The following is a 22,180-nucleotide window of genomic DNA, read 5'->3' on the forward strand; positions in this document are numbered from 1 at the left end:
AGAAAATCGAGGAAAAACAGAAAAACAGCAAGAAGCTGCCCGGCCCCCACCAGGTCAGTGGGGCCTGGGCCCCCCCCCACGGCACCCCCCCAGGGGGGCACCACGGCCCCGCTGTGGCTCTCTGAGCATCCCGGAGGAGCTGCTGTGAGCCGGGGAGGTTTGGGGGTGCTCCCTCCGCCACCCTCCTTTGTCACCGGTTGTCACCTCGCTGTGACAGTCCTGGGGGGGGCAGGGTAGGATTTTGCTGTGGGGGGGGCTGTGGGCTGCGCAGGAATTTGGGGCAGGTTGACCCCACCACGCTGCTGGGAACCCCCTGCTCTGAGCCGATCTCTGATATAGGGGCAGCCGGATGGCTTGGGGTGCCCCAGCCCCCCTTTTCCTGACAGGGGGGTGGGCCTGGAGCCCCCCCCAGCACGGGGGGGGGGGCTGCTTGCAGGGTGACCCATGGTGATGGGGTTTTTCCGTGCAGGAGCTGGGCGTGAGGACAGCGCAGGAGGAGATCGGCTACCTGGAGACGGGTAGGGCCCTCCCTACACCTCGGGACCCCCGCTCCTAACCCAAAATCTGCCTCCTGTTTGGGGTGGGGGGGGGCGTGAGGGCTCAGAGCTGTTTGGGCAGTGCTAATTGAGGGGGGTGCTCGGTGTGCTAATTAACCCTAATTGTGCTCCTGGACCGAGGTTGGACCCAACCTCTCCTCTCTGTTTTATCGCTTCCCTCCTGACAGGGGGGGGCAAGGTGAAGAGCACGGGACGGGGCTGTGCCCAGGAGCCCCCGGGGCTGTGGGGTAAGGCTGGGGGCTGTGGGGGGGCTGTGTGGGGGCTCTGTGGGGGCTCTGTGGGGTCTGTGCCCCCCCCGGGGGTCCCTGCAGGATGTGCTCCGCAGGTCCCCATGGGGTGCAGGCTCCTGGAGGGGCCGGGCACGGCCGGGGGGCTCAGCCCCACGGGCTGAGGGTGCTGCGGGGGGGCTCAGTCGCTGTCCTGGGTGCCCCCTCCCTGTCCCAGGAGCCCGGCCCCCCCGGGGGACGCCGCTGCCGCCCGCCTGCAGCTGGCAGAGAAGGAGCAGGCGCTGCTGCTGGCCCAGGAAACCGTGCAGGTGAGCGGCACCGGGACCGTGGTGCCCCCCCCCCCCACCATCCCGGTGTGCCCCCCCCCCTCCTCCCGGGGCTGACCGAGCCCGGTTTGGGGGGGGGGCGGGGGGGACACCGAGCTGAGGGCAGGTCCCGCTCAGCTCCTGCAGCTGAAGGTGCGGCGCCTGGAGCAGCTGCTGCGCCTCAAGGACACGCGGATCGACGACCTCAGCCGGCGCCTGCAGCGGGAGCAGCGCTGAGCAGAGCCCCCCGGTGCCCCCCCCCCCCGGTACCCCCCCGGTAACCCCCCCCCCGGTGCTCGGGGGGGGGGGCAGAGCAGAATTACAGCCCCGTGCCCACCCTGACCGTGCCTCCCCGTCCGTGCCTCGGCGATGCTGATCCGCGCTGTGCTCCGATCCTTCCCTCCGGGCTGGGGGGGGCTCCCGGTTAATCCCCGGAGGGGGGTCCCGGTTAATCCTGGGGGGGGTCCCGGTTAATCCTGGGGGGGCTCCCGGTTAATCCCCGGGGGGGGTTCCCAGTTAATCCCCGGTGGGCTCCCGGTTAATCCCTGTTGGGGGCTGGTGGCTAATCCGGGGGGAGCCGTTTCGGTGCCCCCCCACCCCCTGTCCCTGCCCCCGGTGCCCCCCGAGCCCCCCCCGGTGCTGGGCTCGGGAGGGGAGGGGGCACCGGGAGGAGGCGTCCCCATGGCAACCGCGTGGCGCGGGGGCGGGGCCTCCCGCTGCCCAAGCCACGCCCACTCTCTCCCTATTGGCTGCCGTCTCCCCTAGCCACGCCCCCTCCCATTGACGGCCACGCCCTTAGAGAGCACCCTGCCGGCGCGCCGCGTAGGAACCGGAGCCAATGGGAGTGGCGGGGGAAGGGGGCGGGACCTCGGAGCGGGCGGGCCAATGGGAGCGGCGGGGGGGCGTGTCCGAGGAGCGGGGTGACCAATAGGAGGGCGGGGGGCGTGTCCCGGTAGTGGGAAGCGGGCAGCGGGCAGCGCCCGGGACGCGGCGGTGAGCGGGGACGGCACCGGCGGGGGGGGGGGGGCTCGGGGTGCATGGGGGGGCCCCGGGGGTCCCCTGTCAGCCCCCTCCCAGCCCCTTAAAAGCGCGTGGGTTTTGATTTTTTTAATTTTTTAATTTTTATTTTTTTAATATTTTTTTATTAATTTTTTAATTTTTATTAATTTTTGTATTTTTTCCCGTTTTTTTCCCGTTTTTAACGTTTCCGCCCGGTTTCCGCGCTCCGTTCCGGCGCCCCGTGCTCGGTTTCACCCCGTTGCCCCCTCCCCCCCCCCCCTTTTCACCCCGGGGTCACGGTCGGGGTCACGGTCGGGGTCACGGGGTCACGACCCGGTCACGGCCCCGCCGCCCCCCCCCCCCCACCCCCGGGCCCCGTTTCCCCTCCCCAGGGGCCGCTCCTGGCCCTGTCCCAGCCACGGTGACCCCGGGGCCGTGGGAGCTGCGTGGCCCTGGGGAGCACCGGGGGGGGGAGCACCGGGGGGGGGGAGCACCGGGGTCCACCACCTCCCCCCCCCCAGTCCAGCACCGGCAGAGCCCCGGTGCCGGTGCTCAGGCTCCCCCCCCCCGGCATCCCCGGTGGTCACCGACCCCTTTTTCCCCCCCCCCCAGCTCCGGCGGCGCCTCTCGGAGCATGGCCTCGCTCCCCCTCCTCTGAAGCTCGGCACAAGGACACCGGACGGCGGCGGGGACCCATGGCTGCGGCCAGCAAGGGTGAGTCCCGGTACCCCCTCCCCGGTACCCCCCCCCCCCCCGGTGCCCCCCAGCCTCCCGGGGTGCTCCGGTGCCGCTGCCTCCCGGCTGCATGCTCGGAGCAGGGAGGTGACACGGAAAAGCTGCGGCACTCCCAGCCCTGCACCCCCCAGACACAGCCCCGGGGGGCTCTTTGTGCCTCTCCTTGTGCCCCCCACCCCCGCGGCCCCCTCCCTCGGTGCAGCCTTGCCCGTGCCGCTGGCACAGCCCCCACCCGGGGGGCACGGTGCCAGGGTCCCTGCGCCGCGTGCTGTCATCACCTGCGGCTCTCCTGGCAGCGCTGCCGGTCCCGTGGCCGTGGTGCCAAGGGCAGGCTGCCCGTTATCTCCTTGCCCACTTGCCCCAGTGCTCCCAGTGCTGCCTACTGGGGGACAACGGGGACCCTCACGGCAGGACCCAGTGACAAAAGGTGGCGCTTACAGCCCCAGGCTGACTCACGGAGCTGTCGGCGTGGCTGCTTGGGTGTGTGCAGGATGCACAATTAGGGATCGCACCCCTAAATTCAGTGCAGGAATTTGGGCTCTGCCCGGTGCCAGCACTCGGGGTGGGGGCCCCATCCCTGTCACCCCCGTGGGCAGGGTGCGGTGCCGCGTCCCGGTGCCCCCCCAGAGGTGCCCGGGGGCTGCTCAGGCTCTGGGTCCAGCAGCAATTTGGGCTCCCCACGATGATCCTGTGGGGCTGTGCCGGATTCACCCCAAACCGTGTGTCCCCAGGGGGGGTTTCTGTGAGTTCAGGGGGGACACCCCCATAAACAGCCCCGCACCCCCAGCCCCGCTGCCTGCTGCGTTGCTCGCCAAGCTGTTCCTGCCCAACAATGGCGAGTTATTAAATCCCCTGTAAATCAGGCACAAAGAAGCCTTTTCTTCAAGGAGGCAGCAATCTGCTCCCTGCCTGCTGCCAGATGGACGCCGCTCGGCGGCTCTGGGGAGGGGGCTTTTTTTGGGGTTCTGCCCCCCCCCCTCCCACACACACACACCCCAGCAGTGGAGCTGCAGCAGCCTGGCTGTCCCCACACGTCCCCCTGCCCCACATCTCCGTGCTGAAGCCACCGGGACCCTGCTCCGTGCCCGGCCACGCTCCCAGCTCTGTGTCCGGTCACAAAGCCCGTGCTGTGAGTGCCCCCCCAGCCCCTGCAGCAGGATTTTTCCCCCCCCATCTCATTGCTGGGGGCTGTGCCTCACCCTGTGCGGGCAGCATGGCCGGGACATTTCCAGGGTCACTGCTGCAGGAGGAGGAGGAGGAGGAGGAGGAGGAAGAGGAGGAGGAGGAAGAGTTGTCTCCCCCTGGCAGCCCGCAGACCCCATCCTGCAAAGCCCCAGGGCGCACGGCACCGCTCCTGGTGGGGGTCCGGGGGTGTCAGGGGCCGGGGAGGGACACGGAGCCCGTCCTGCCCCATGGCTCCGTCCTGCCCCATGGCTCCGTGTCCCCAGGGGCAGGGGGTGACGCGTGGGCTCCGTCCTCTCGCCCCGTGCAGGCGGCAAGGCCAAGGCGGGGGGCGTGCGCTTCGCCCCCAGCCAGCCCGCGGAGGGGACCCCCGGCCACGTCCACTTCCAGGAGCAGCTGCGGGACTCGGCGGTGATGGTGACGCAGGAGAAGGACGGGCACTTCCTCGTCAAGGTGGGATTTGGGGGGGCACACCTGCTTTTGGGGGGCTGCTGGGGGTGGGCACGTGCCCGGGGAGCCCGCGGGTGCCATGGGGACCCCTCTCCACGGGTGGCTGTGGGGCTCCTCAGGGCATGGCCCCCGGGGGGGCTCCTTTCCACGAGGAATAAAACCAGCGAGGGGCTCTGCAGGTACACCCCGGCGCTGCGTGAGGCAAGAGCGATTTAAAATTCCCTTTTGAGCTCTGAGTCACTTATTTGATGGGTTATTGCCCTAAAAATTGCTGCGGGTTGCTGAGCGATCGCCGCCCCGGGGGTGGCTGCCGGCGTTGTGCTGCCGGCACCGCACGTGCCCTGCAGGTGGGTCCCCGAGGCAGCTCCTGCTCCTCATGGGGGGGTTTTGGGGTGTTTTTTGGGGCTCTCCCAGCCCCGGGGGGCTGTGGTGCTTCCCGTGCAGCCCACCCCGTGCACGTTGGAGGGGGAGAAGAGCGGTGTCCCCGTGCCGGGGGGTGCGATGGGGGTGCTGGGGTGGCATCCCCCTTCTCGGGGGCTCTGGGGTGCTGGGAGAAATGGGGGGGGCCCTTCCCGAAATGTGGATTGCTGAGCGTGATGGAAACCAGCGTGGGGGCTGGGAGAGGGCTCTGGTTTTTGTCGGAGTGGATAAATGCTGCTGGAGGCGTCCTGGCTCCTGCTGCAGGTCCCTGAGCGCTGCTCGGTGTCAACGGGGGGGGGGGGGAAATGGGTTCTGCTGCCCCCCCACGTCCCCGGGGTCCTTCTCAGCAGCGCCGTTCCCAGCAGTGGTTATTTCTGCTGCTCGCTTTGCGCAGCTTAAAATAAATGTGTTTATTGCATTTTCCTGAGCGTTTGGGAAAACGCCCCCCCCCATGGCTGCTCCAAACCCCGTGCCACCCCCATGGCGCCCGGGGGCGAGCGCCGGGTGCTGGTGGGTCCCTGCCCCACAGGAGGGGGTGTGGGGTGGGATTGGGGGGGCTGTGAGCCCCTCGCCTTCATCCCACCCGGTGTGACCCCCCCTCGCAGGTGGGCTTCCTGAAGATCCTGCACAAGTACGAGATCGCCTTCCTCCTGCCCCCCTCGCAGCGGCTGGGGAGGGACGTCTGCGCCCTGCCCCTCCCCAACCCCAACCTCAGGGTCCTCAGCGTCACCTCAGGGCCTGAAGGTAAGGTCCCCGTGTCCTCTGTGCCCCCCCTTGGGGTCCTGGGGGTGGCTTCTGCCCCCCCGGGGGGGCACCGTCCTGGGAGCCAGAAGTGATTTAAGGAGGGGATGTGTGGTGGAGAGCGGCTCCTGCTGCTGTCCCCATGTCCCCAGCAGGGTGTGTGCCCGTGTGGGTGGCACCAGCTCGGCACCCCTGCTGCTTGGGGACGTCCCCGATGCCACCCCCGTCCCCATGTGGCAGGGGATGGGGAATTTGGGGCAGGAGCAGGCAGGACGCAGGGTGCCAAGCGCTGGGTTTGAGACCTCGGCTTCACCCGGGCACCACGAGGCAGAGCCGGGAACCCCTGGGGGGCTCCTGGGCGGGGGCAGCCCCCACCCCTGGCACTCGGCACCTTTTTATTTCCCCCCCCAGCACCATTGTTGGGGGCCCCCCCGGGCCGCTGGCAGTGTGCTCGGGCAGGCTCGTGGCCCCGGGGCTGCTCTGATGCCTTTTTTTTTCTGCTGAGCTGCCGCAGGTGTTTATTTTTCTGCCTACTCCCTGCTTTTATGGAGAGCTTTTTTCCCTCTGGATGGAAAGCAGCCGCCTCCTCCCGCTCTGACAGCTGTGCCTGCGCTCCGGGGGGGGGCACACAGGGCTGTGGGGCCAGCCTTCACCCTTCTCCTGCCTGCCTTTGGGGCCGTTTCCTTGTCCCCCTGCCCTACAAGGGGACATTTGCAGAATTTTGGCACGGGGTCTCATATCAGGAAGGGTTTGGGGTGCCCGGCTGCGGGGAGGTGGTGCCCTGGGGCACAGCACCGGGTGCCCACCCGTGGCCGGGCGCAGACAGAGGGGTTCTTTTGGGTGCTTTTGGGGTTTTTTGCACATTGTGCTGCTGGATTTGGGGCCGGGTGCTGCGGTGCCACCGAGCCGGGCACCCCAAAAACCAGCTCCGTGCTCCTGCCCTGGGCGATGCCAGCAGCAGCTCGGGGCTGGGGGCTCCCAGAGCGGGGCCCCCAGGATGTGAGCAGCTCCTGCCTGCCCCCCAAAATCCTGGCCCAGCCGTGGGCTCTCAGCATCCCCCCCCCGTCCCCAGGTTACAGCATCAAGTGCGAGTACACGGCGCACAGGGAGGGGGTCCTGAAGGAGGAGATGCTCCTCGCCAGCGAGACCGGGGACGGCGCCGGCCTCAAGGTGGTGGTGCAGGCTCGCGTGATGGGTAAGGGCTGCCGGGGGGGCTGGGGGCGTCTGTCCTGCCCCCCCCAGGGGGTTCACAGGGGGTTCCCGTGTCCCCATTTCCCACTTTTCCCCCCCCCTCGTCCCGCAGACCGGCACCACGGCACCCCCATGCTCCTGGAGGGGGTGCGCTGCGTGGGAGCGGAGCTGGAGTACGACTCGGAGCAGAGCGACTGGCACGGCTTCGACTAGCCCCCAGCCCCCTCCCGGGGGGGGGCACAGCCCCCCTTTAAAGCAGGCAAGATGCCCCCCCTGCCCCCCAGCGCTGGTGCCACTGAGCTGGGGGCTGCCACTGCTGCTGCTCCCCCCCTGCCCGCTGAGCCAGGGCTGCTGCAGCGCCCCCCACCCCGTGCCTCTGCTCCCCCCCCGGGGTGGGGGCGTCCCCAAAAAACCCCCCCAAACCCCCCTGAGGCTCCTGAAGTGCCCCGGCAGCTCCTGCCTTGGATGGGGCTGGGCTGGGGAAAGCCCCCCCCCGTGCTGCCCCTCTGCTGCTGCTTCCCTCTCGCTTTTCTCCCACCCCGTCCTCCCCAGGAGGGGGCATTTGGGGGCGTGGGGGGGGGGCACACCCCGAGCTGGGCCCCCCCGGGTTAAATTTTGCCTCCTGGGGGCTGGCTCCCCTTGCCTGTCCATGTCCATGTCCACGTTGAGCACCGCCTTGCTCCCCCCTCGTGGTTTTTCCCCCCGTTTTTGCTTTTTTTTTCCCTGTCCCCCCCCCCCCCCGGCCGCAGCAGCAGGAGGCTCGGTGTGCCTATACAGATATAAATATATAGATATATACATACATGGCCGCGTGCGGGCGGGTTTTTAAGTACAAAAAAAGAAAAAAATAATATCTATAGAGGTAACTAATAAATGTCAGTTTAACCGTGCCAGAGCTCAGCCTGTCTGCGCCCCCCCCCCTGCGCTCCTTCCCCCCTCACGGGCAATTTTCTCTCCTAAATACGATTAAAACCCACAGAGGGGGGGTGGAGGGGGGGTGCCCCCCCTTTCCCTGCAGCTCTCAGACTCCCGGGGGGGTGAGGATGTGTTTGTTGGTGTGTGGGCAGCCAGGGGATGACGGGGGGGGTGGCGGGGGGGGGGCGATGCATTTCCAGGCAGCCCCAAGGCTGGGTGCGGGGCTCCTTCCCGCACGCTCAGCGTGGCACCCGCAGCGATGAGCAGTAAAAATACAGAAATTTGGGCTCCAGCAGCGGGGGGGGGGCAGCCCCAGACCCCTCCCTGGGTGCTGGGGGCCGTGCCAGGGCTGGCTTTATGCCTTCTGAATTCAGCCCCCCAGCCCTTTTTTTTTTTGGGGGAGCGATTCTCAGCATCGGGGCACCCCGCGGGGTGGCGGCGACCTCTCGGCACGGCGAGGGGGGGGGCGCTTGGGTCTTGCCCCCCCCAGGGTGCCCCCTGCTCAACCCCGCCGAGCCGGGCGCATCAGTTGGAGAGGAAATCGATGGTGGCCCGCACCGTCTTGGAGGTGCTCATGTCCACGGCCGTCACCTTGATCTCCGTGTCCCCAAACTGCATGGCGGCGCGGATTTCGCGGCGGGCGCGGGGGGAACCGGTGTCACCGTGTCCCCCCCCCTCCCCAAGCTGCGGCAGCTCCAGGCTGACGGTGCCGCACTTCCTCACGCCGGGGTCGGTGATGTAAACCACGTCGTCCGCGGCGCTGCAGTAGATGTTGATGATGGTTTTGCGCTGGCCGGGGCGCGCCGGGCAGTAGCTGCGCTGCACCACCTCCCCCAGCGCCACCGACTGATCCACCGAGACGAATTTCTCGAAGATGTCGGTGCACCAGTTCTTGCCCTCCTTCACCAGCAGCTTCTCCCGCGGGTGCTTGCCCTCCACGAATTTATTGAGCACCCCCACGCCGTAGGTGAGGGGGGAGCGCCGCACGCGGACGATGGTGGGGTCGAGGCCGAAGAGCACGGCGCCCTTCAGGATGGTGAGCCCCACGTCCTGCGGGACGACCACCCGGCACGCGGCGCCGAAGGCGGCCTGCACGGCGTGCTGCAGCATGGGCGACTCGGCGAAGCCCCCCACCAGGAAGAGGAATTTGATGCCTTGCACCTCGGGCTTCTTCAGGAGGGCGTCTGGGGACAGAAAGAGGGGATTTGGGGTCAGGCAGGGGGTGAGGGAGCCCCCCCCCCGCCCCCCCCCCGGTGCCGGTGAGAGAAGGGTTGGCTCCGGGCAGCGCTCGGTGCCGAGGGAGCCACCGAGGGGCTCCCCGTCTTTGGGGGGTGCTGGGGGCTGTGTGGGGGTGCTGCAGGTGCTCCGCATGGTGCCGGGGGGAGCAGGGAGCCCCCCCCCACCCTGTCGCAGACCATCACTCACCGATGTGGTTGATGATCTGGGTGATGGTGGGCTGGAAGAGCTCGCTCATGGCCTCCGGGGACATGCGCAGCATCCCCTGCGACGACCACTTGACGAAATTCACGCTGGGGGGGGACGAGAGGAGAGGAGGGGGGGGGCACGTGGGGCTGACCCTCACCAAAAGCTCCCCCCCCAGCCCCTTGAACCCCCCCCAACCCCCCTGAACCCCCCCCCCCAACCTCCCCAGGGCAGCGTCGTCCTCCCTCCCCAGCCCCTCCACGTCTCCACGGGGACCCTCTGGTGCCGTGCGCTCCCGTGGGGGGGCTGGGGGCGCCCGGGTGCCCCCCACCCTCTCCAAATTCTCACTTGCTCTTCTTGAGCGCCGTCTCCACGTTCTGGCCCCGGTGCTTGCGGTAGAAGTCGATGAAGGAGAAGGGCAGGGAGACGTTGAGGGGGCTGGCGCGGGAGGGGGCCGCCGCTCGCTTGCGCGCCTCGAAGGCGATGGTGAGGTCCACCCAGGCGGCCGGGCGCTTGGCCTTGAAGGTGGCGATGAAATCGTCCCCAAAGATGTGACACAGCAGCCGCTCGAAGGCCAGGTCCACCCCCACGGCGCCGTACGGACCCCCTGTGTGTGTGTGGGGGGGCTGTGGGTCAGGCAGAGATCCCAGCCCCACGGCACGGGGGGGGGCAGCGGGGTGGGGGGATGCAGAAGGGAGCCCCCTGCATGGGGCTGAGATGGGGATATGGGGGGGGCTGCAGTGGCAGGGGACGTGGAATGTTGTCCCCCCCCCAGCAGGGAGTGGGGTGACATGTCACCCCGTGTCACCCTGTGTCACCCCATGTCATCCCATGTCATCCTGTATCACCCCGTGTCACTCCATGTCACCCCATGCCACCCTGTAGCACCCCCATGTCACCCCATGCCAACCCACATCACCCCTGTGTCACCCTGTGCCACCCCATGTCACCCCATCCCACCCCGTGTCACCTCATGTCATCCCATGCCACCCTGTGTCACCCCATGCCACCCCATGTCACCCCTGTGTCACCCCCATGTCACCCTGTGTCACCCCATGCTACCCTGTAGCAACCCCATGTCACCCCATGCCAACCCATGTCACCCCTGTGTCACCCCTTGTCACACTGTGTCACCCCATGTCACCCCCGTGTCACCCCCATGTCACCCCATGCCACCCTGTAGCACCCCCATGTCACCCCATGCCAACCCGTGTCACCCCTGTGTCACCCCGTGTCACCCAGTGCCACCACCCCATGTCACCCCATGCCACCCCGTGTCACCCCATGTCACCCCGTGTCACCCCATGTCATCCTGTGCCACCCTGTATCACCCCCATGTCACCCCGTGTCACCCCATGTCACCCTGTGCCACCCCATGCCACCCCTCTGTCACTCCATGTCACCCCATCCTACCCCTGTGTCACCCTGTGTCACCTTGTGTCACCCCATGTCTCCCCCTGTCACCCTGTGCCACCCCGTGTCACCCAGTCAGTGCTGGGGGGGCTGCAAGGCACATCCTGGGGGGGGGTGACACCACTGTGGGGGGGGCGGTGGGCTCGTCCCCAAACCTGGACCTCAGCCTCATCTTCTGCCCCGGCCCCCCCCATCCCACTGCGCCCCCCCCGTCCCCCTCACCCCCCCCTGCAGCCCCCAGCCTCCCCCCCCTCCCCGTGCCCCCCCCCGCGCCGTCTCCGCTCCTCGCTGCCACCAGGGGGCACCGCAGGACAGAGCCTGGGCACTGGGAGGGGGGGGCACGGGGGGGGGCACCCCCGCACCACAGCCCCCAGCCCACCCCCCCATAAAGCCCCCCCCAGAGCCCCCCCGAACCCCAACCCCCCCCCAGAACCCCCCCGATCCCCAAACCACCCCCACCCCTCCCAGCCCCTAACCCCCCCCATCCCCACGGTGCCCCCCCCAAGCCCCCCAAAACCCTTTTCCCAAGGGGGGGGGTCCGGGGGGGGGCTGCAGCCCACCCGAGGCTTTGTAGAGCTCCTTGAGGGTCCCCTGCGGCTTCTCGATCTGGTGCACGGTCAGGTCCACGGTGCCCCCGCCGCAGTCCGCCACGATGTACCGGTCACCTGGGGGGGGGCACAGCATGGGGGGGGGGGGCACAACGCAGCCACGGGCAGCTCGAACCCCAATTTGTGTTTTTTTTGCTTTTTTTTATTTTTTTTTATTTTTTTTTTCCCCAGCTGGATAAGGTTTTGGATAAGGGCGCAGGCGTCGCAGCGTTTGGCTGGAGCGAGGAACCCCCAAAACCCCCAATTTAGGTTGAGGACCCCCCCCCTTTGTCCCCCCCCCACCCCACCCTGCTGCCCCCCCCCCCTCCTACCCGCCTGCATCTCGGCCCAGAGCTCCCCGACGCCCGCCTCCACCAGGAAGGTTCGGCTGTGCCGGGACCGCCGCAGCTGCTCGCGGGCTGTGGGGGCAACGGGGGGGCGGTGTGAGGCTGGGGGGGGGCACAGGGACCCCCACAGCACCCCAAGAGACCCCCAAGGGAGCCCCACAGCATTCCATGGACCCCCAGAGCACCCCACGGGACCCCCTCAGGACCCCAAGGGACCCCACAGCACACTATGGGACCCCCACTGCACCCCTTGGGATCCCAGAGCACCCCATGGGACCCCCAGAGCACCCCACAAGACCCCCACTGCATCCCATGGGACCCCCCACATCACCCTACAGGACACCCAGAGCACCCCACGGGACCCCCGCAGCACCCCACGGGACCCCCTCAGGACCCCATGGGACCCCCTCAGGACTCCAAAGGACCCCCACAGCACCCTATGGACCCCCTGCAGCACCCCACAGGACCCCCTGCAGTACCCCACGGGACCCCACTGCACCCCATGGGACCACCACAGCACCACATAGGACCCCCACAGGACCCCCACAGCACCCCACGGGATCCCCACTGCATCCCACTTCACCCCACGGGACCCCCGCAGCACCCCATGGGACCCCTACAGCACCACATAGGACCCCCACAGGACCCCCTCAGGACCCCAAGAGACCCCACAGCACCCCAAAGGACCCCCACAGCACCCCATGGGACCCCTACAGCACCACATAGGACCCCCACAGGACCCCCACAGCACCCCACAGGACCCCACAGCACCCCATGGGACCCCTACAGCACCCCAGCACCCCACAGGACCCCCTCAGGACCCCTGCAGCATCCCACAGGACCCCCACAGCACCCCAAGGGACCCCACAGCACCCCACAGGACCTCTGTAGCACCCTACGAGACCCCCACAGCCCCCTATGGACCCCCACAGAATCCCACAGGACCCTTGCAGCACCCCACGGCACCCCCAGAGCACCCCACAGGACCCCAAGGGACCCCCACAACACCCCTTAGGACCCCTTGAGACCCCTTGGGACCCCCTCAGGACCCCAAGGGACCCCTGCAGCACCCCACAGGACCCCCTCAGGACCCCCAGGGACCCCACAGCACCCCAAAGGACCCCCACAGCGCCCCACGGGACCCCCACAGCACCCCAAGGGACCTCATAGCACCCCATGGGACCCCCCAGAGCACCCCACTGGACCTCCTGCAGAACCCCATGGGACCCCTACAGCACCCCAAGGGACCCCCACAGCACCCCATGGACCCCCACAACACCCCTTAGGACCCCTCAGGACCCCTTGGGACCCCCTCAGGACCCCAAGGGACCCCACAGCGCCCCAAAGGACCCCCAGAGCACCCCATAGAACCCCCACAGGACCCCTTGGGACCCCCTCAGGACCCCAAGGGACCCCAGAGCACCCCACGGCACCCCCAGAGCACCCCATGGACCCCTACAGCACCCCAAGGGACCCCACAGGACCCCTGCAGCACCCCTTGGGACCCCCACTGCACCCCATGGGACTCCCGCAGCACCCCATGGGACCCTCACTGCACCCCACAGGACCCCGGCAGCACCCCACAGGACCCCCACAGCACCCCAAGGGACCCCACAGCACCCCACAGGACCCCTGCAGCACCCCATGGCACCCCCACAGCATCCCACAGGACCCCGCAGCACCCTATGGACCCCCAAAGCACCCCACTGGACCCCCTCAGGACCCCAAGGGACCCCACAACACCCCATGGGACCCCCCAGAGCACCCCACTGGACCCCTGCAGAACCCCATGGGACCCCACAGCACCCCACAGAACCCCCGCAGCACCCCATGGACCCCCACAACACCCCTTAGGACCCCTTGGGACCCCACAGGACCCCCTCAGGACCCCAACGGACCCCACAGCACTCCACGGGACCCCCACAGCACCCCAAGGGATCCCCCAGCACCCCAAGGGACCCCTGCAGCACCCCATGGGACCCCTACAGCGCCCCAAAGGACCCCCACAGCACCCCATAGAACCCCCACAGAACCCCTTAGGACCCCTTGGGACCCCCTCAGGACCCCAAGGGACCCCACAGCACCCAATGGGACCCCCAGAGCACCCCACAAGACCCACACTGCATCCCAAGGGACCCCACGGCACCCCACGGGACCCCCAGAGCACCCTATGGAACCCCACAGCACCCCAAGGGACCCCCACAGGACCCCTGCAGCACCCCATGGCACCCCCAGAGCACCCCACAGGACCCCCTCAGGACCCCAAAGGACCCCACAGCACCCTATGGACCCCCACAGCACCCCACAGGACCCCTGCAGCACTCCTTGGGACCCCAGTTCACCCCATGGGACCCCCGTGTCTCCGTGGTGCCCCCCCTTTGGCTCCCCCCCAATGGCACAGCGTGTCCCATCCGGGTGGGGTTTCCTCCGCACTGTCCCCTCCCCGGGCCGGCAGGGCGGCCAGGAAGGGCAGGAGCTGGGTTTTTTTGGGGGGGGGGGGGCGCAGAGGGCAGAGGGGAGCAGCCCCCAGCCTCACACTCACCCCCTGCCTCAGTTTCCCCCCTCCCCATATGGCACAGTGGGATGGGGGGGCTCCGATCCCCGTCCTCGGGGCAGCAGCAGGACCCTGCTGGCTTTATGGGGGGGGGCTCCCCCCAACAACACCCACCCTCGGATGGAGCAGGGGGGTCCTGGTGAGGCTGGGGGTCCCCGGACAGGGCTGTCCCCAAACAGGGGGGCAGGAGGGCATTTAGGGAGCATCCCCCGAGCCCCCCCCCCCTGCAGCCCCCCCCCGCGCTCACCCTGCCTGAAGCTGGAGTCGATGTCGCGGTGGGGGCCCAGCCCGTTGGGGGGGGCCCTGCAGCTCAGCTCCACCAGCTGGTGCAGCCGCAGCTTCCTGCAGTAGATGGAGGCGGCCTCGGGCTCCAGCGCGATCAGCAGCTGCTCCGGGCTCTCCGGGGACACCAGCCCGGCCTGTGGGGGGAACGGGGTGTCACGACAGGGACGGGGTATCGCGATAGGGATGGGGTATCGCGATAGGGATGGGGTATCGCGATAGGGATGGGGTATTGCGATAGGGAGAGGGTATCGTGATAGGGACAGGGTATTGTGATAGGGACAGGGTAACACGACGGGGACAGGGTATCATGATGGGGACAGGGTATCACGATAGGGACAGGGCATCATGACAGGGACTGGATATCGTGATAGGGACAGGGTATCGCAACAGGGACAGGGCATCATGACAGGGAGAGGGTATCACGACAGGGACAGGTATCACAACAGGGACAGGGTATTGTGATAGGGACAGGGTATCGTGACAGGGATGGGGCATCATGACAGTGACAGGGTATTGTGACAGGGACAGGATATTGCAACAGGGACAGGGTGTCATGGCAGGGACAGGGTATCGCGACACAGACAGGGCATTGCAACAGGGACAGGGCATCGTGACAGGGACAGGGTATCATGACAGGGACAGGGTATTGTGATAGGGACAGGGTATCGCAATAGGGACAGGGTATCACGAAAGAGACAGGGTATCGTGATAGGGACAGGGTATCACGACAGGGACAGGGCATCATGACAAGGACAAGGTATAATGACAGGGACAGGGTATTGTGATGGGGACAGGGTATCATGACAGAGACAGGGCATCATGACAGGGACAGTGTATCACGATAGAGACAGGGCATTACGACAGGGACAGGGTATCGCGACATGCAGATGCTCCCCGTGGTGCTGCACAGGGCGGGTTCCCCACGCCCTCCTCGTGCCACTCTCCCCATCACACCCGGGTGGCTGCAGGAGGGGGCTGAGGCTCGGCCCCTCGGCTCCCCCTCCCCGACCCCAGCCCCACTGCAGCCCCTCCACACCCCCCCCCGGGCCCCCCCTCAGCTGCCCCCCTCGCCTTGTAGGCAGCCTCCCGCATGAACTGCTTGGCCGGCTGCTTCCAGATGGCGGGCACGGTGATCACCCAGCGCACGGCACCCTGCTCCGGCAGCGCCGGGCACTGCTCCTGCAGCTCCTGCGGGGCGAGAGGCGGCCGCTGACCCCCCGATTTCCACGCCAGGGCGGGGGGCGCGCAGCCACGGCCCCCGGTGCTGCTGCAAGGGGGGGCGCAGGAGCCCCCCTTGGGTGCCCTACCTGCACGGCGTGCTGCTTGAAGAAGCGGAGCGCGTGGGCGAACACCTCCAGGGCTGGCATTTTCTGCCCGTTCACAGCTTCCAGCTCCGTTTTCATGGTGAGGTCCTGGCGGGGAGAGCGGCGCGCAGCCCATGGGACGTGGGCACGGAGCAGGGACACGGAGCAGGGCCACGGCCGTTCCCAGCCTCGGGGTCCCCGTGGTGGGCACAGGAGCGGGGCTGGGGGCACCCAGCTGCCTGCCCACCCCCGGGTTATCAGCACCGCGCTGCAGCCACACGTGCCAAAGCACCTCAGATGGGGGAACAAAAAATCCCCCCCCAAAATAGTTCATGTTGTGAAGTGTAAAATAAGCGAGCAGGGCGCTGGGCGCACTCTGGATGCTGACACTCAGAGGTTTGTTTCGCACCCCCCCCCCCAAATTTCTGCTCCCCCCTTCCCCCCGGAGCCCCTCTCCTTGCAGGAGCGCAGGGGCGCAGCCTTACGCTGGTGCTGTGGATTTTCATCTTAAACTTCTCGAAGTAGAGCCAGTCGCGGGCCTCCTCGGGGTCCAGGTCGTGGTAGTAATCCCTGGCGGTGTAGCCGAAGCTGTGGAAGCCGCCCTCCGGCGTCAGCAGCAGGCTGGTGGGGGTCTTCTGGTTGGCCACCCCCGGGTCCCCTCCTTCCCATTTCCTGCACACAGCGGCCGGTGGTGCTGAGCCCCTGCGGCACGGCTCGGCACGGCACGGCACCCCATGGCACCCCATGGCACCCCATGGCACACCACAGCCCTCCCCAAAATTACACAGAAACCTTAAAGCCCCCCAGGACCCCCCCACGCTGGGGGATGCGCTGGGCTGCTCCTTGCTGCCAAGCCCCCTGGCGTGGTGAGGGGTGGCCGGGACGCACGGGGCAGGGAGAGCCACGGCTGCACGCAGGCAGCTGGGGAGGGGGACGCAGCCCACCAAGGGCAGGGGCAGGGGGTCCCGGCCCCTTCGGTTTGTTTTTTTGGGCACAAGCTCAAATCCCCCACAGGGGGACAAGGAAAGGACAAAGTCACCCAGTCCTCCCAGTCAGTGCAGGGCCCCTCAACTGGGGCGCTTCCACCCCGTGCGCCCAGGCACCCCCACCACCGCCGCCGGTGGTGGTCCCCCCCCCAAATCTCCCCGAGCTGGCTCCCGGCTGCTTTTGGCCAGCAGCCCTGGGTGGGCGGCAGGAGCAGCGCGGGGGGCTCGGCTGCGCGTTACCTCATCATGTGGATGGCCTCGGGGTCGCTGCAGAAGCTGAAGGCGTAGCCGCTGGACGTGGTGCCGAAATCGATGGCCACCACCACGGCGAAGGAGGGGCTCTGCAGGGCGCGCGCCTCGCTCCTCTGCAACACAAGGAGGACGTTAGGGACGGGGCACAGCTCGTACGGGCAGTGCCAGCTGCTTTGGGAAATGGGATAAAACCTCCCGAAAGGGTTAATTTTTCCTGTTTTGGGCCCGCAGTGATTTCTCTGAGCCTGACCCCACGCCGGGGCAGGGACACGATGACGCCGTGGTTTCCTCTGCAATGATGCCCTGCGGTTCTACAGCACGGGGCAATTGCTGCTCTTGCACAGCTCCAAAACAAAAAGAAAAGAGGCCGCCTGCGCGCTCGGCCTCGTGGTGCCTCACTGCAGCGCTTTCCAAAAACAACCTCCGTGGGAAGTGGCCAAAAACCATCTGGAGGGAGATGCGCCTGCAGCCCACGCAGGCTGCCCGGGGGTCTCTGCTCCTCCCCACGTGGAGCTGGTGTGAGGGGAGCGTGCTACCTTCAAACCCTGCAATCTTTAACTCTGCTTCACCAAAATCCTCCCTGCTTGAGAGACGGGGGACGTGCAGGTGCCCAGGATGGGGGCGTCCCCACCTGTCTGTGCACCAGGAGGTGCAGAGCCCCGCACAGTGCCACCCGCGCCTTCGCGGGGCAGAGGCAGGCAGCTAAAAGCCCTCATTAAGTTTTTAATGCGTTCAGATCCGATAAATGCAGACATCAGCCAGCCTCCGAAAACACGCTCCTGTTAGCACGGGTGATGGAGTTGTCTCAGAAATGTGCACGGCCTGGTAAAACTGCAGGGACAGCAAGCCCCCCCCGGGGAGGGACCCGCTCCGGCACGCGCCTTCGTCTGTCCTCGCAGCCCCCGGGATATTCCGACAGGAGCAAGCAGAAAAAAAAAATGAGTGGAACTAGTGGGAGAAAAGCTTTGGGCAGAGTTGCACTTTGCTGCTATTTCCTCCACCCCCCCTGCTGCTGAGCCGTGCCCTTACGCTACCCACGGGCACTGGCACGGCCGGGAAAACTGCGGGTGCTGCAAATCCCCTGGCACGGGCACGGGTTTGGGCACCAGCCCCAGTAGGGAGGGGCAGGGTGCCCGGGTGGGCTGGGAGGACAGTGGGGGGCGAGGACTGATGGGCAGGGAGCCAGGTGGGGACGTGGGGACCCCGCGATTGCCTTACCGGGGACTGGGAGGGCGTCAGCGGGGCGATGCTGCAGCTGTCGTGGTGCGTCCCCGGGGAGCCGGGGGGGGACGGTGTGGGGCACTGCTCCCCGTCGGCACCTGGGGACACAGCGGGGTGAGGCTGGCACGGGGACGAGCCCTGTCCCCTCCCCGTGTGCTGGTTTGGGTACGGGGTTGTCAGGGGTCACAGCTGGTGCAGGGATGGGGACGTGGTCGGAGGAGAGCCCCAGGACCGAGGCGCCCTCTCCGAGGCGCACGGGGAGGGGGCAGCTCAGCACAGAAATTTGGGACAGACTGATTTGGGTCAGCTCGCTGGTGGGGCAGGCTTTGGGGGCGAGGCGAGGGCTCAATCCCTTCCCCATCACCCGAGGGGAACTGGCACACGGGGAAGGATTCGTTTTAATCCTAAAAGTGGTGTCAGAAGCTCTCCGGGTGACCCTGCAAACCCAGCTCCTGCCCCCAGGCTGTGCAGGTGGAGCCCCTTCCCTTTGGGATGGGCGAGCTGTGGGGCGAGCCCTGGCTCTGTGGGGAACTGGGACGTTCCCCAGTGGGAACTGGGATGCTGAAAGAGGGGGGGTCTCTGAGCAGGGAAGGAGCAGCCGGATCCCATTCCTACAAGCTGACGGCAGAAGCGCGAGGCCTCCCGCACCGTGACGTCTTTGGAGCCGTAAGGGATGCGCTGGGTTCTCCAGGCCCCGTTATTTTTCTATTTTTAAGCCGTGGACGTGTGACGAACACATGTGAAATTCGGCGGGGCAACATCTGCCGGGGACGGCTGCAAACAGCCCCCGGGGGCTGCGCCGTGCCGGGGGGCGAGCAGCCGCGGCGCTGGTGCCCCCCGCTCGGTGCCTCCTCCCCTGGCTGCCACCGGCTGCATCCAGCGGCACAAATCGAGGTCCTGAGCTCGTCCCGGAGGTGCCCGGCTCATTTTTGGTGCCCCAGCCCCCGGGGGAGCCCCCGACCCCAGCCCCTCACCGCCAGCCCCGGGATGGGGCGAGCGCCGGAGCCGTGCCTCGTGCCCGGGGCTCCCTGCTGGCTGCGCTCCCCCTGGCACATGGCTCCAATTAGCGGAGGGGCTGATTAATTAATCACCGTCCTGTGAGTGCATGAACCGAGGGGTGGGCAGGCTCCAGCCATGGTCCCGGGGGGGCTCCACGGGGCTGCGCTGGGGACAGGGGCTGGGGACGGGCGCGGGACCCCCACCAGGGGTACCTGGCACGGATGCCCAAATATCTGCGTCCAGGTGAACCCCCCCCTGCTCCCACTGACCCCAGTGACACCCCAGGGGCAGCTCCCTAAATCCTGCTTGGGAACCCCACGGCCTGCAGCGGGGGGGTCCTCTGCGACCCTAAAACTGGGGCTGGGCTTGGTGGTGGGCACCCCAATGCCGGCAGTGGGGGTCCCGGCCGTTCCCCTCTGCTTTGCCTCCCAGGAGCCGAGCCACCAGCAGGCACCACACGCGGCTCACCGGGGCTCAGCACCGTGCCAGAGGCCGGATTTTGCTTTGGGCCCCCCCCGGAGCTGACAGAGGGGGGGTCGGGGGGGGCTCGGCTGCTCCCCGGCACGCCACGGCCTCGTCCTTCACGCCTGTTCCATAAGTGCCTTTCCCTGTATCCGTGTCTGCCGCATGCATATTTGATCCCTGACAAAAAGGAAAGTCCCCGGGGATGGGGCGGCGGGGCCATGGGGGGGGGGGGGCAGCGCAGCCTCTGGTGTTTTTTTTTTTGGGGGGGGGCGCAGCGCGGTGCCCCAAAAGGGTGGCAGGGAGCGGAGCGGGTGTGGGGCTGGGTGGGTGGGGGGACACAGGGGGACACGGGGCGGTGCGTGGGGCGTGTGGGGGCCGCAGGACATGCACGGGGGGGGGGGATTTGTGGAGGGGGGGCCCGTGTGGTGCCGCTGCTGGGGCCGCTGCTGGCGCGGCGTCAGGTTTCGCGGCAGCAGCTGGTTCTGGTTATGGGGCGCGGGGGAGCGCGGCTCATTAGGGGCGCAGGGGGGGTTCCGCGGCGTCAGCAGCCGGGGGGGGGGCGTTGGGGACAGCGGCTGCCCTGTGTGTGTGTGTGTGGGGTGAGGGGGAGCAGACGGACCCCCCCCCAGCCGCCCTCCCCTCGGCACTTACCCACGCGCAGGCTGCGCACGCTGGGCTCCAGCAGCGTCGCCATCGCGGCCTCGCCTTCCCGGCTGCAGAGGGGGAGAGAGGGGGGTGGGCGAGTGCCCTGTAGCCCCCCGCACCCTCGGGGCCACCCACAGGGTCCCCTGGGGTCACCGGGATAGCCCAGGCTTGACCCCACTCCGTGACCCCGCGGGGACAGGGCTGAAGTGCCCCTGCGCCCTCCGGGACCCCGCTGGAGCAGGGACCAGGGGCTTCCATCCCGCAGAGCCCCCCGGGGGGGGGCTGAGCAAGGTGGGGAGGGGGCTTTGCTGCCAACCAAACCCACCCACGCTCTGCCACCCGGGCACAGTCCCAAAAAAAGGCCTCGAGGTAGGAAGGGCAGGTGGCGAGGTGCTGGGGGCGCCTTGCAGCGCTGCGCCCCCGGCATCGCCTCCCCAAATCCCGTTTTTTTTTGGGGTGCCTCTGCTCCGCGCTCAGCCCAGGGCTCGTCCCCAGCCACGGTGGCCGTTTGCCCTGCAGGTCGGGCTCCCCTTGTGCTCCTCCAGCCCCGAAGGGCAGCCCCAAAACCCCAGCGCCCACCGATGGGGCCGTGCGGGGACAGCCTCCGCTCGGGAGCCGCAGCAGAGCCCCAGGCTGCGGGTGGCTGAAGTGCTCCAGCTCCACAAACCGGGCTGTGACATCGGGGTGCCACCCGGTTTGTCCCCAAGCTGCCAAGCCCCTGCCCTGCCTGTCCCCGTGCAGCACCGGACACTTGTCCCCTGCACCGTCCGGGTGCTGGTACAGCTTCGGGGTGCCCCCCGAGCCTCACCAGACCCCGCAGCCCCTGCCAGGGAGGGTGCCAGCGGCTCCCAGCGATGGCTCGGGGCAAATTGTGCAGCAGCAGCAGTTCCGAGGGCTCTGCCGCTTCCTCTTCTGCCGGGGGCTCGGGGAAATGGGGAAAGGAAACGAGGCCGGGGGGGCGCGGGCAGGCTGGGCACCGCGGGGTGCCGGTGTGGGCGCACGGAGAGCGGCACGGGAACACCGGCACCGCCGGGCGCGGGGGCTCCACCCGCACGAGCCCGGGGGTCTCCGGGCAGCCGTGAGGCTCTGGGGGTGCAGTGACCCCAGAGATGGGGCTGCTGGGCTTGGGGAGCCCCCAAATCCTCTGGGCAGAGCTCCCCAGTTTGTGGGATTCCTCCCCTCCCGCTGCCATCGCTTGGCCACCACCGGGTGCCCCCAGCGGGGTGGGCCCTGAGCCACTCGTGGCCTCCTGCTGGCACTGCAAGGTGCTGGGATGTCACCGAGTTGTCCCCATGGGTCACGGTGGTGTCCCCACAGGATAGGGTGTGGGGTGGGACAGGGCCCGTGGAGGCTCAGGGGGGTCCAAACAGCCCCCCCCCAACTCCCACCCGTGCTCCCTGCCCGCAGCTCGGGGCTGGGGACAGGACCCAGCCCAGCCCAGTCCTCCCCAGTTCCACGGCACTCGCTCACCAAGTCCCCAAACTGGGGCTGTGACACCTTCCCCACGGCCCCTTCCCCAGCGCCGTGTCCCCCCCTGGCCCCACATTTTGGGCGGTGCCACTTTGTGCTCCCCAATTCCCACCACGAACCCCGCAGGCGCTCACCTCTGCGGCGGGGGCAGCGGGGGGACCCCAGGGCCGGCCACCTCCTTGTCACTCCAGCTGCTCCCACGGCTCCTGCCGGTGCCCTCGGTGCCACCGGTGCCCTCGGTGGTGCCGTGGGTGCCCTCCTGCCCCCTTGTTTTGGTGATGCCCGGTGCTTCCAGCCCCCTCCTGCCTGTCCCTGGCCCCACCGCCCTGCTCCTCGCTCTGGCTTCCCGAGGCGCCTTCCTCCGCTCCCCGCTCCCTCCCGGCCCAGCCCCGGCAGCGGTTCAAATTGCAATTCCAGCTGCAGATGTGGGAGCGGGGAGGAGGAGGAGGAGGCAGGGCCGGGACGGAAACCTCGGCTCGGCCCTGGCCTCCCCACACCGGGGTGGGAC

At 68.1% G+C, this 22,180-nt stretch overlaps 2 protein-coding genes across 3 annotated transcripts; one reads left to right on the forward strand and one right to left on the reverse strand.

The window, feature by feature from the left end:
• The first annotated feature begins 6 nt into the window (after window positions 1-6).
• ADISSP (adipose secreted signaling protein) lies at window positions 7-7,697 on the forward strand. The gene is made up of 8 exons (XM_068679463.1): window positions 7-53; window positions 470-518; window positions 970-1,092; window positions 2,701-2,802; window positions 4,316-4,458; window positions 5,481-5,619; window positions 6,689-6,811; window positions 6,920-7,697. Exons 4-8 carry the CDS (start codon window positions 2,784-2,786, stop codon window positions 7,018-7,020), a joined length of 525 nt encoding a protein of 174 aa, XP_068535564.1. The 5' UTR covers window positions 7-53; window positions 470-518; window positions 970-1,092; window positions 2,701-2,783; the 3' UTR covers window positions 7,021-7,697.
• HSPA12B (heat shock protein family A (Hsp70) member 12B) lies at window positions 7,574-22,152 on the reverse strand. Of its 2 annotated transcripts, none has more exons than XM_068679462.1 (13): window positions 21,807-22,152; window positions 20,209-20,270; window positions 18,091-18,191; window positions 16,861-16,985; window positions 16,120-16,306; window positions 15,638-15,742; window positions 15,402-15,518; window positions 14,293-14,464; window positions 11,477-11,563; window positions 11,118-11,222; window positions 9,493-9,751; window positions 9,148-9,251; window positions 7,574-8,906 (listed from the first exon to the last, which is right to left on the reverse strand). In XM_068679462.1, exons 2-13 carry the CDS (start codon window positions 20,249-20,251, stop codon window positions 8,248-8,250), a joined length of 2,064 nt encoding a protein of 687 aa, XP_068535563.1. In that variant the 5' UTR covers window positions 20,252-20,270; window positions 21,807-22,152; the 3' UTR covers window positions 7,574-8,247. The 2 variants fall into 2 exon arrangements, with proteins under 2 accessions (XP_068535563.1, XP_068535561.1); XM_068679460.1 differs by lacking the exon at window positions 21,807-22,152 and adding an exon at window positions 21,011-21,095.
• Window positions 22,153-22,180: the final 28 nt, after the last annotated feature.

Source organism: Anas acuta, chromosome 4, assembly GCF_963932015.1.
Source record: "Anas acuta chromosome 4, bAnaAcu1.1, whole genome shotgun sequence".
Lineage (NCBI taxonomy): Eukaryota > Metazoa > Chordata > Aves > Anseriformes > Anatidae > Anas > Anas acuta.

Coding starts and splice junctions, on each gene's coding strand:
- ADISSP (XM_068679463.1), top strand. Junction 4,459..5,480: donor ACGGGCACTTCCTCGTCAAG/GTGGGATTTGGG, acceptor CCCCCCTCGCAG/GTGGGCTTCCTGAAGATCCT. Junction 5,620..6,688: donor CGTCACCTCAGGGCCTGAAG/GTAAGGTCCCCG, acceptor CCCCGTCCCCAG/GTTACAGCATCAAGTGCGAG.
- HSPA12B (XM_068679462.1), bottom strand. CDS start 20,251: ATGGCGACGCTGCTGGAGCCCAGCGTGCGCAGCCTGCGCGTGG. Junction 16,307..16,860: donor GAGGCCATCCACATGATGAG/GTAACGCGCAGC, acceptor CGCTGTGTGCAG/GAAATGGGAAGGAGGGGACC. Junction 15,519..15,637: donor TCAAGCAGCACGCCGTGCAG/GTAGGGCACCCA, acceptor CTCGCCCCGCAG/GAGCTGCAGGAGCAGTGCCC.